This window comes from Polypterus senegalus, chromosome 1, assembly GCF_016835505.1.
Source record: "Polypterus senegalus isolate Bchr_013 chromosome 1, ASM1683550v1, whole genome shotgun sequence".
Classification (NCBI taxonomy): domain Eukaryota; kingdom Metazoa; phylum Chordata; class Cladistia; order Polypteriformes; family Polypteridae; genus Polypterus; species Polypterus senegalus.
The window spans coordinates 96,744,091-96,756,619 of NC_053154.1; the positions used below are offsets into that span (position 1 = coordinate 96,744,091).

Sequence of the window (12,529 nt, forward strand, 5' to 3'; positions counted from 1 at the left end):
TCAAACCGGCAACCTTCCGATTGCCAGTGCAGATCCCTAGCCATCAGCCAAAAGGTCCAATTTCATCTCTGTGTCGGATATGTTCAGCCCGGAAAGAAATTAACTTTAACTGCAAGATTGACATAGTTTGGAATTGTAAAATACTGCACTATGGAGTCAGCAATTATGAAAACTTTGTTCCCAGCCTTGACAACTATGCTGCTGTGTGCTGGATTTCTGTTCTGTGTCAGAATTGGTAACCTGGGTGCAGAGGGACTAAATTTTGATTTATTAGACCTTACTAGTCATAGGAAGCAGAACTGTTAGATTTGAATACAGAATGGAAAGTTTGAAACTTGAAAGTGTCCTTTATGAGAATAATCCAGTAGTTGTAGTGGACTTAGTCATTATTTAAATTTAGACAGTGTACAGAAAAATTAAAGAATGATGGGCTATATAGGAGGTTGTGTGATATACAAGTAAAGAGAGGTTATACTTAAGTTTTGTAATTAATTAGTGAGGTCTTCATATTAGAAAAAAGAAGTAGCAGCACTAGAGAAAGTCCAGAGAAGTCCAAATTGTCTGATGCTGGTGCTGATGAGCTATGGGGAAAGAATGAAGGAGTTAAGCCTTTTCAGTTTAAGAAAATGGAGATAGTGACACAATTAAAATGTTTAAAATCATGATAGGAATTGTGGTAGAAATTAACGTTTTAATTAAAGAGAGAAAGGCAGCACGGTGGCACAGTGGTAGTGCTGCTGCCTTGGAGTTAGGAGACCTGCGTTCGCTTCCCGGGTCCTCCCTGCATGGAGTTTGCATGTTCTCCCGTGTCTGCATGGGTTCCCTCCAGGTGCTCCAGCTTCCTCCCACAGTCCAAAGACATGCAGGTTAGGTGCATTGGCAATCCTAAATTGTCCCTAGTGTGTGTGTGGGTGTGTGTCCTGCGGTGAGCTGGCATCCTGTCCAGGATTTGTTCCTGCCTTGCACCCTGTGCAAACCCCCATGACCCTCTGTTAGGATATAGTGGGTTGGAAAATGACTGACTGGCTGACAAGTTTGATAAAAACCTCTTTGAGTGAGAAACCAGGCAGGAGAAAACTTGTCCATTGTGTCTTTTTATTATCTCTTCACCTAATGTTTGAAGAAGGAGCATGCATCACAGCATTCTGTTACAAAATAAAAGGGCAGAGGTCTGTTTTATAAATAATTTACAAAACAGTCTTCATTAATACATACATTTACTCTAAATCATTCTTTGGTCTGCACACAAATGGCTTATTAAAATAAGTCTTTGAAAAATTTGAAGAGATAACACCTTCTAAGCCAATGACTTTATAACCCTATTTTCTTTGAAAAAAATGCACTAAAGTAATCATAGTTAAAATATTAAAATAACAGTATAACCATATACCCCTCCTTCCAATTCAATAATTCATCAGATGCCAACATTGAGGGTAGATGGAGCATATCTTGGCAGCATCAGGCACAAAGTTAGAACCAATCCTGACTGGAGTGTCTATCTATCGTGAGATGTTCGTTAACATGTCCACACTAATGTACAGTACATCAGGCCAGTTGAGAGTTAGCAATAAGCTGAACACACACTCCTTTGGTGATATAGGCAGCAATACCATCTTGTAATTAGCAGAGGCAGTTGGTCCCCCTTTACATTTTTGCAGGGTAAGTTCCTACTGTATGTTCAATTATATGTTTGACTGGCTTTATAGGTCTATGTTCATGCTTATCTAACAAGTAGCTGAGAGTGGCATGGGGGTTGTTAAAGAATGCTGTTTCGCTGATATCTCACAGCCAAACACATTTTTGCAGCTAAACATGTTTGTTAGCAATCACAGTAGTGATCACAGTAGCAGTAGCACTTGATAAGAACACTAGAGATGAAAAATATGTAATACAATAATCATTGTTTCTATTTACTGATGTATAAAACATGCAGCCCTATTTCTGCTAAGACTTGTGCTGTATATCAATTTTTACCTAAATTAAATTATTTATACTTAAAGTTTGAATCACGTGCAACACCCCAAGGTGTTTTGCAGGCATGTTTCTTTTGAGTTTACATTTTCAGTTGCATTAAATGTTGCACAGTTTTCAGTTCTCACGTTTTATTTTATTATCTCCTATTATGTACAGATTTCACATTTTGCTGCATTCTCTATTAGTATTTTTTCCAGTGAGGGGTGCAGCAGTTATTTCCAGCTTCTCCTAAATAATTCCAATGTGCTTTCATGCCAGCTAAGAAAATATTTTTTTCAGTTTGTCCCAAGCATGGCACTAAATCTTTTTTAAGTGCTTTGTGCTATAATATTGTGTGCTCCTTATTATTAGGTACATTTATATAAAATTCAAATAACACCTGCTGCCATCATTATTTCTTTCTACCAATCTTTAAGCATGAAACAGCTTGGCTCCCAGTGTACTGATTTTAATGAAAAAGCATTCATCAGGAAAAGTCTGATTTTCATTAAGATCAAGGCAGGTTGCTGTAGAGAGGCTGCCACTGTGTAATATGTTACTCTTACAGTTGCAGTAGAAGGCAGAAGACTACTTACTTAGTTGAGTGGAAAGAATTTCCTCAAGTTCAGCTGTGTTTAAGACCTGTCTGTTCATGTTAGGACATGAAACAGTGAGGGACTGTGTAATTTCTTACCAGTTAAATTATGGGGAATGCTATTAACAGCAGTATTTTACTGCACATCAGTGTTCTTTAAAATATTTAAAATGTATCAACACATATTAAAATGTCTAATTTGTTTTATATTTTTGCTTCTGTTTAGCTTCACTATCAACAACAAAGAAACATTTTTTAGTAATTCAACAAGGAGTCGAATTGTCCACCATGTGCTACAGAGAACTAAATATGAAGATGGTAAATCAAAAATGGGTAAGTGTACTGTAAAATTTAAGTATCAATATCATGATTTGGATGTAATTAAAGTACTCTATAATCTCTTTTCAATCCACCTTTGTCTCTCTCTATCTATATAATTATTATTTTTTTTATTTAGGAATCAACCGTTTGCTGGGTAATGGAACCTATGAAGCTGCTTTTCCACCACATGAGGTATGCAAAATCATGTCTTGCATGGCATTCAGATTGTCTTTTTGAACATCCCTATATGTTCAAGTTTGTCAGGATAAAATCCTTGTTTATCTTTTCTATAGTGTCAGCAATCTATGTTAAATCCAAACTCTAAACAATTTAATATAATAATAATACATTTGTATAATGAATTTCATTCATGGACTGCTGATCAAAGCGTTTTACAGAAAAAACACAATATCAATTACCTGTAATATATACAGTATCTCTCTATTATAAAAATGCTGTTAATCCTGGAGAGAAACACAAGGGAGACGTGACATGATCTTCATATAAAGCATATATAAAGCGTATAAGGACAATATGTTATAGATAAAATGTCGACGACTAAGCAAAGAAGAAAGAGCAGCACGAAGAAAAGAGACTCAAAAGGGTTGGAGAGAAAAATAATGCAAAAAAGAAAAAGAATAATCTAGGTGCAAATTCAGAAAATGAGGTAATCAACCTGGAAGAAGTGGAATTGAAAAAAAGCACATCCAATCAGGCTCAGAATTAAAAGACAAAGTAGAACTTCATAAAGACGTTCAAAAACGTTGGCACTATACACATGCAGAGCAGGTAAGAGATTATGAAAGCAGTGGAATTCGAAAGGCTCAAAAAAAAGTTGCCGCAATACAAATGCAGAGAAAGTTAAAGAATATGAAAGCAGGAAAATTAGAAAGTATCAAAAAAAAAAAGTAAAGATCACAGTAGCGCAAAAAAAAGGAAATTATTACTCGAAAAAGGGAAAATAATCACCACGGACCAGGTGTCATTGAAAAAAAGGCAGGACAAAGCGAGGTCAGAAATAAAAGACAGAGTACCAAACAAAGTAAAATGTCATGAAGAGGTTAATAAACAAGGGGGCCAAACACATGCAGAGCAGGTTAGAGATAATGAAAACTGGAATTCAAAAGACTCAAAAAAAACGTAGGTGTGAAACACATGCAGAGCAAGATACAGAATAAGAAAGCAGAAAAAAATGACAGTGTCAAAACAAAGAAAGTAAACATTGCATTACCACAAAAAATAATAAATTATTACTCAGAGAAATAACGAAAAGGCGAATAGAGATCAAATATATGGACATAGGTGATATGTCAGAAGTATGTGAATATTGTAAGGCTTTGAAGTTTAAGTCAGAGAGTTTCAAAAACAGGGTTTACCTCACATGCATTTATTGGTTACTTTGCAAAAAAAAAATATTAACTGCTGATGATGTAGATCGTTTTGTCTGTGCTGAAATTCCAAACAGAGAAACCTATCCTGAATTATGGTATAAGTCAATAAACACATGTCTCACTGACCTCATTTAAAAGATTCAGCATATTAGGACTCGAAAGATTCCAAATATTGTTTTTACAAAAGTTCTGATAAAAGTGAAACTAATGAAATAGCAACAATTCAAAGAAAAATAAATCTTAAAAGTGTGTATGCGGAAAACCAAAAACGGGGCATGGCAAGCAAAGCAAGTGAACTTAAAAATACGGTGGGAAAAAATAAAAAACAAATTAATTGACATGATGTCTGCAAACATATATTTTCTTTTTAAATATAATTTGGGTGAAAAAAAAGAAAACAGTAAATTAGCATGAAAATCCTGTTTCTCCACAGAATTTAATAAATTATGGAAATAGGTTTACATCTTTTATTGCAAAAGGGTACAGTGTGGTTTAGTAGCTAAGATTTTGTACTTGAAACCCTGTTGTGGGTTGAAATCCGGTTACTGACACTGTATGACCATGAAAAGTCATTTCACCTGCATGTGTTCCAAGAAATGTAACCAGTTGTATCTCAGATGTTACAGGTCACTTTGGATAATGATATCAGACAAATAAGTAAATAATAATACTACTGCTAGCTGATAAAGCGCATGGAGAAGCTTTCATGATTACTAATATTCATACATATGCATAACTTAGTATGCAATACATGGGAAACAAGCAATTTGAATTATAAATACTTAGTAAAATAAGCTCTTTGCACAAATGTTGTACTGCTGTGGTTCTTGCATATTCTGCTCAATTTTAAGCTATTTAAAACATAGCCGCTAAACTATGAATTGAGTAGATATCCTATTTTAATTGGGAGAGTCCCATATATCAGCTCCAATCTAGATGTCTCAAATTTTAAAAAAAAAATGTTTATTTGTCATATATTTTCGAGGTCACAAATTTCTAAATTCAGTTACTTATAATGACATTGTGCTATGCACATTGTTGCATGCCATACACATACTGCTATGGTTCTGGGAGTAATTAACATCAGTATCAGCTTACAAGTGTTGTTACTCTGTGCCAAGACCCATTGCTTCTTTTTAATCCTTCTCCAACATGGTTTTTTGGGGCTAATATATTTTTGTGTCACCAGGGCAGCTATAAAAGTAGACATCCAATCAAAACACATGGTGCTCAGAACCACCGACATCTGTTGTATGAGAGATGGGCACGATGGGGTATGTGGTACAAGTATCAGCCTTTAGATTTAATAAGGTGAGACCATTTTCTTTCTTCTGTTTGTTTAAAAGTCTGTTAACAAGCAATAGTTGAGGATGAAAACACTGGGCTAGTAGCAGTATTACATTTCTTGAAATATGATCCGCACCATAGTTGTATTGTTCAGAGTTTATGGTTATGTGGGAAAAACTGAATAGGTAATCAAACAATGAGAGAAAGGAACTATCTCTTATGCTGTTAAACTATGTGTGATACATTTACCAATGTCTGCTATTTCATTACCATACTAAATTTTTTAATCAGTGTTTTTTCATTCCTTTGAAGACGATACTTTGGAGAGAAGATTGGCCTATACTTTGCTTGGCTTGGTTGGTATACTGGGATGCTGATTCCTGCTGCCCTTGTTGGCCTGTTTGTTTTTCTTTATGGCTTATTCACAATGGACTCTAGTCAGGTCAGGTAAGAGGCTGCTTCTCCCTCACAGGACTATCTACTTTTATACACTAAATTATATTCCTATTTTTGTTGTAGCTTTTACACTCAAATAGAGCAAATGAAGTGTAGAAATGTCTTCTTGTTTGTAATAAAATGATTTGCCAAATAGACTTATAAGTAATATTCATAAATATGCTGTATAATGGTGGCATAGTGGAAAAGGCTTTAGTCCTACTGCTTCCTATCTCCAAGCTCCAGTTTTAACTGCTAGCCTGGTCACTAAATGTGTGGAATATGGTTATTCATCTTTTGTGTGCTAGTTTTTTTTTTGATACACCAGTTTCTCAGAGAATTCTAAAGAAATTGTTGTTGGATTAGATAGTTACTGTTAATTGGTCTGCGAATACCAAGTAGAAGCAAGGAAAAACGTACTATTTGTTGGTTTAAGCAGTAATATCAAAAACAAAAGAAAGATGGCAGAGAAACTCGAAGCTCAAGTACAGAAAGTTGCACAGTGCCCAAAATAAATTTGAAGTGTTCTGATATCAAAGTCGCAGTGAAAAGATAAGTCATAGCCCACCGTCTGAATGCCATATGGAAGTGTATTAGGGTACAGAGAAAATAAAAACAAAATAGGGACACAGTGGAAAAAATGTCCAAATATCAACTTTAATCTCGAAATTTCCACGTTAATCACATAGGTTATTTTTTCATTAAAGTAGAACGCCATAAACTTCATCTTAAAATCGTTTAATTTACTAGTTTCTCAAATCCCATCGTAACTAAAGTAGCACGCTAAATGCTTCTTATTCTATATGTTCTTCTATGTATTCTATGTGTGTAAATCACTGCGTTCCTCTTAAACAGGCTTTCTCTTCCTCCAATAGCGCACAAAATACATTGCATTCATGATATTACAGCTCCCTGAACAATTTAAATACTAAGATGTATATTTGATATCGTTTTCATAATGATAGGAATTAAAGCATGTATTAAACATGTGGAACATGGTGGCGCAGTGGTAGCAACAAGCTGGCGCTCCGTCCAGAGATTGTTTCTGCCTTCCGCAAGATGTCTGCTGCGCCGTGTGCGACCTTCAGTGAAATGATTTATTGCAGCAGTACTGTTTCTCTCAAACGTACTAACCCCCAATTCCTGTTCTTCCTTTTTTTTCTCCAAGTAACCAATCGACACACAATCAGCTCTGTAATAGATGTCAAGCCATCTGTAAGCTTAGAACGCTTATTATTCAAAACTTTTATGGAACACTGAAATATCTTTGTAGTACATGTTTAATTATTCCATCCATCTATCCATCCAGGGTCGTGTCAATTCCAGCAAGCATACAGCGCAGACAGGAACAATCATCCCTGAACGGGGCACTAGCTCGTCACTACTGCTGCGCCACCGTGTCCTCACATGTTTAATTATTAACAATATACTTTATTTAAATGAAGTTAAAAGTTTATCTGTATAATGTAATATACATAATTTACTGCATTTCATCTTAAAAATGATATCAAGAGCTCCAATAAGATAGCGCTTAGAAATCTAAATCTACTTAGAAGCCAGTCGTCATCATATGTACAGTAAATATGCACTTTATAAAGTGGCTCAGGTTGTGCAATATTACAACTGTAGTGCTAGTTTACAGTCAGGTGATTGTACTTATAAGTACAAACAGCTCCAACAGGAGCACGTGATGGACTGATTTAATACGTTTACAGCTCTTGGGATATAACTGTTTCTGAACCATGAAGTCCCTACAGGAAAGGCTCAGAAGCGTTTGCCGTACTGTATGGAGAGGTTCAAATAGACTGAGGCAGCATGTGCTAGATGCTGTATCCAGATAATCCGATCAGCTGCTGTAAAGTTGTGATTCCACACTCAGATACAGTGGGTTAAATACTCTGAGTGGTGCACTAAGAGTGACAATGCTAAAGCAGCGATGGTATTTGGAATAGTTTGGCCATTTCGTGCACCATTATATAGTTACGGGTTGATTACAATGATTTGCCTTAAACTAATAAACGATATGCAGTTACTTTCAGTGTATTTGGTAAAGCCACATCAGGAATGCAGATTGAAAAAAGAAAGGGAAACCACACAGGAACAGCAGCACTGCTTTGACACTGGGTGCCACCAGTTTGCAAAACCGAGTGGAGAACTTATGTACGCAAGGAATTGAGCTGGCGTGAAAATGGCTTTACACCAAGTTTAGTTTTTATACATCACGTTGTGAATGTGGAAACAGGTGTATGCAACACTTTTGTGCATACGCACCATTTATGTATCAGACCCCTGGTGAAAAGGACCTCAAGACTAGTTTTTTGAAGGTTTTTCATAATTGGCTTCCTAGTGTAGTATTTAGCCACTTATATACATGTGTTTTTGTCTGGTTTTGGTTTTTTGTATGTGGAGATTTCATTTTTAGCATTACTTTTTTTTCTTTTATTTTCATTTTAAGGTTGTTGTTTTTCACTGCACTCTTGTTTTATTTGTTTAAGTAATGCCATGTTGGCCATGCGTCATCACGTTGTCACAGGATCCGTGATTAGTGACGTCACCAGTATCTGGTATAAATATTATGGTATGTGACAAGTTCAGTATCTGTCAGTGGATATCCCAAAATGCTTCTAAAACTTAACAATAGTTTCCTTCTCAACTGCTCCCTAGTGTTCTTTTTTTGTGCTTGGCTTCGACCTTGTTCTGTTTAGGATGCTTACATTTGTTTTGCCCCTTTGATTTTGTTTGCTTGGTCCTTACTGTTTTTGTGGTTTTGACTTTGGCTAGTTCCCGACTGAAGCTTTCGACCCCCGTATCATCTCCTTGTTTTGTTGCCAACTCACAGTAGTTCTGGTTACACATCTAGTGATGATAATATCTAGAAGATAATGGAGGATACTTCCAGGTCAAATGGGAGAAACTACTTTTCTCTGTTGCCTTTGGAAGATCTGCTTGCAGATAATAGAGAAGAGGAGTCTGGGATATGCCCTCAGGTCATTGCTACTGCAGCTTACATGGAGATTGAAAATTATAATATGGATGGAACTAACTCTGAAAGTAGAATTTACAACCATTTCCATGTTATACACTATTTATTTTCCACACTTGCTCTTTCTTTTCAGGGTAATGGAAAGCTGGTGCCTCTCCTTGTAGCAACCAACTTGGACAGGATCCTCTGAAAGGAATAAACTCAAAAGGACTCTCACATTCACAATATTCATGCCAGGCCAATTGTCAGTCAAAACTTAACCTAAAATACATGTCTTTAGAAGGATACAGATGTGCTCAGAGTAAGAACAAATTCCACACAAATTGTAACTAGGCCTGAAATTGAATTCAGGATCATGGAACTGAAGTCAGGAGATCTAACCACTGTGCCACCATAATTTAGGTTTTGTGAATGCACAACAATGGCAGCCCTGTTATATCTGATCATTCTGTCATTTCTTTCATGCATGATGCCTTTGCATCCTTTATGCAAAATGGTTTATTGGTTAATTTTTTCATTCCTTCATTGCCTGATGACTGATATGATTTTGTCAGCTGTCTGTTTCTGATTTCTTTATAAAGTTACTGATTTGTATTTCCTTAAACTGCAAAGCTGACCTAAATTCTTCTGCATTGATCAAAAAAAATCACTAATGACAGGAATCTATGATAAGTGCTGATTTATTTAAAAATAACATGGACACTAGCTGGAGTAAAGAGTTAAGGAAAATGGAAACTCTAAAGTGGTCTGTTTTACTGAAATGTTTGTGTAGGTGGGAGTTATACTTTAGTGTTAACCTTTTTGAAAGAAATAAGTCTGTTTGCTGTCAATGTTGAGTGACCCCTCTTTGCAGAACTGTATTTTTAACAGGTACAGTACAGGTACATTAAAACTAAAAGTGTGAAATGATGATCTGTGTTATCAAAATTCATTTCCTGCTGAGTTTATAACCAGTAATAAGTGAGAGTCAAAGACAGGTTTATCAAGAATAGAACTGCAAGGTTTTATAAACAGAGCTTAACCGCAAGTTGTGAGATGCATGAACTTAGCATCTTGACCTTAAAGTCCTGTGAACTCTCTTTGCATATGTCTAAAGGTTTTTGTTTGAGGGCTGTTGGGGAAAGTTAGTTGTTAATGTCCATCATTTTGTACAGTATGTTTGCTCTGGTGATTTTCGCCAAATCAAAGTAAAACAGCTTGCATTGTAATGCCAATAAGTAAAGGTTACAAGAAGCACAGCAGTGGTAGCACAGATGACAGATCTGTGAGTCGCAATTCATACATTAAACAGTAATTCAATGATGGCTGTAATATTATTTACTTGTTTACTCATTCTTTTAATGTCATATGGCTATTCAGTTGAATGTGGAATATGCCTCATGGAACTATTTTTTTCTCTCTTTTTCTTTTTGAGGAAATTATGCTGCCACACGGTGCTTGTAATCTGTTTTCTGGCCAGTGTCTTGTAATGCTCATTTCTTTCTGTTTTACTTGATAATGAAGCAGGGAGATTTGTGATGCCAATGACACCATTATGTGTCCAATGTGTGAAAAGAACTGCTCCTCTTGGAAACTTAGCGACAGCTGCATTTATGCAAAGGTAGGCCCCCCAGATTCTAAAATATGTTCTTTGTCTTTTATGCCTTTAACACACAAATGTAATGCCAAAGGGAATCAAACCCAAGTGATACCCACTGAGTTTCACTGATTTTGCTGTTTTTATGCTTCAGTATTAAAAAATTAAGCCATTCTGCAGCATTATAGAAATTAAGTTTATGTTTGCAGGTGGCACAGTGGTGTAGTAGTTAGTCCTTCTGTCTTACAGTGTTGAGAAACTGATTTCAAATCCTCATCCAGTGACTGTTTGTAAGGAGTGTGCATAGTTTCCCTGTTTGTTTTTAGATTTTCCTCTGTAATAAGGCGCTATATAAGTGCCTGACCCGGCACAGACTGACTCAGAGGCACGTACAAAGTGATAACAAAGTTTATTAATTTTCTTCAGCTGTGGGACACGTCTTCCCCATGCCACACAGCCCAACACAGTCCCAAAGCACAAATACCACCAAAACACTCTCTTTCTCCTATTCCACCACTCCTCCTCAAGCTTAGTCCTCCTCCTCCCGACTCTGGCCCTTGAGTGGTGGTGGCTGGCCCTTTTTATAGCCCACCCGGAAGCGTTCCAGGTGCTTGACCACCTGGTCTTAATTGCACTTCCTGTGGGGCTGAAGATTCGTCCAGCCAGGCTGTTGAAACCAGACAGCGGCCACCCTGGGCCCCAACCAGGCTGTCGAGGACTCCATCCCCCATGGAGCCCTGCGGGAGGTTGGGGAATCACTGTCGGCCAGGGAGGCCGCCATCAAGTGTCCCAGGGAAGGTACTGAGCTGCCCATGGTTGCTCCCCCGGAACAGATGTAGAAGGGGCGTGCCTGCCGGGCATGGGACCCGGCTGTCCACCACACCTCCCACATCCCAGTATGTGCATGTTAGGGTAGTTGATCATTTTTAATTGGATGGCATGAACAAGTATTGATGTGTGCTTGAATTGACTCTGCACAGATCCAGGGATGGTTACTGTCTTGATCCATGTCCTTCCTGCATAGGCTCCAGACACAGCAACCCTGGTGAATTAAGCAGGTTTGATAATGGATAGACAAATGCCACTCTGGCATTCTCCAGCTTACTTAATGTATTGTAGGCTCACAGGAGCTGAAGCCTGACCTGGCAGCACTAGGCACAAGGGAGGAAAAAGCCAGGGACAGGGTGCCAGTAGATTGCAGGGGTTTCTGAAACACACACCCACACTTGCCCTTATAATGGGGCCATTTTGGATTTACCAATCAACCTTTATATTTTTTAAGCTTGGGAAAGGTGCTATATAATAAAAATATATTATTATTATTAGTAGTAGTAGTAGTAGCATTAATATTAGTATTATTATTATCATGACCTGCATGTTTTTGGGACAGAGGAGTAGAAGTAGTGTACCCAGTGGAAAACCCAAGCAGACTTTGGGAGAATAATATCCACAGAAAAATCCAATTGGCCCAGGATACTAAATCGTTAAAGCAGTAGTAATAACCACTGCATTACAATTTTGCCCAATAAATGGATGCATAGGGTGCTTTGTTAAGTATTTAAAGTGAAAATCAAGTAGTGCTTTATTTAAGGTGCTGTAAAGATACATCTGTTACTCACATAAGATTAATTAATAAGACATTAACAAAGGTTTATTTTGATCTTAATAACACAAAACAGCAGTAAAGTGGTTATTCATCTCTGCATTGTGGCCTACTAAAATTACTTGATTTTGGAATGGTCAGAGGTGGCTTAAGTAAGACACATTTCGTTTGATATTGCACAGTTGAGTATAAGACGTGTGAATCCTTCATAGTAACAAATAATTTTGTCAGCTAATGTTTTAACTGTCTCACATGTAAAGTGCAGTTTTATCTGGTTTGATTGCAGCAAGCAACCATTTATCCTATTTTATGGCAAGTCTCTACTGCTCTTAGGATGGCAGTACTAGGAATATAGGAGGCTCCTTGCCACTGACTTGTCAGTTTG

At 37.1% G+C, this 12,529-nt stretch overlaps 1 protein-coding gene across 3 annotated transcripts in view; it reads left to right on the plus strand.

The window, feature by feature from the left end:
* Positions 1–12,529, plus strand: part of ano3 (anoctamin 3) — a 398,850-nt gene that overhangs the window by 291,844 nt on the left and 94,477 nt on the right. For all 3 annotated transcript variants that reach the window (XM_039753659.1, XM_039753677.1, XM_039753668.1), the window contains 5 exons: positions 2,775–2,881; positions 3,006–3,061; positions 5,450–5,571; positions 5,860–5,994; positions 10,469–10,565. In XM_039753659.1, coding sequence (XP_039609593.1) covers positions 2,775–2,881; positions 3,006–3,061; positions 5,450–5,571; positions 5,860–5,994; positions 10,469–10,565 — 517 coding nt within the window. The remainder of the gene's footprint in view (positions 1–2,774; positions 2,882–3,005; positions 3,062–5,449; positions 5,572–5,859; positions 5,995–10,468; positions 10,566–12,529) is intronic.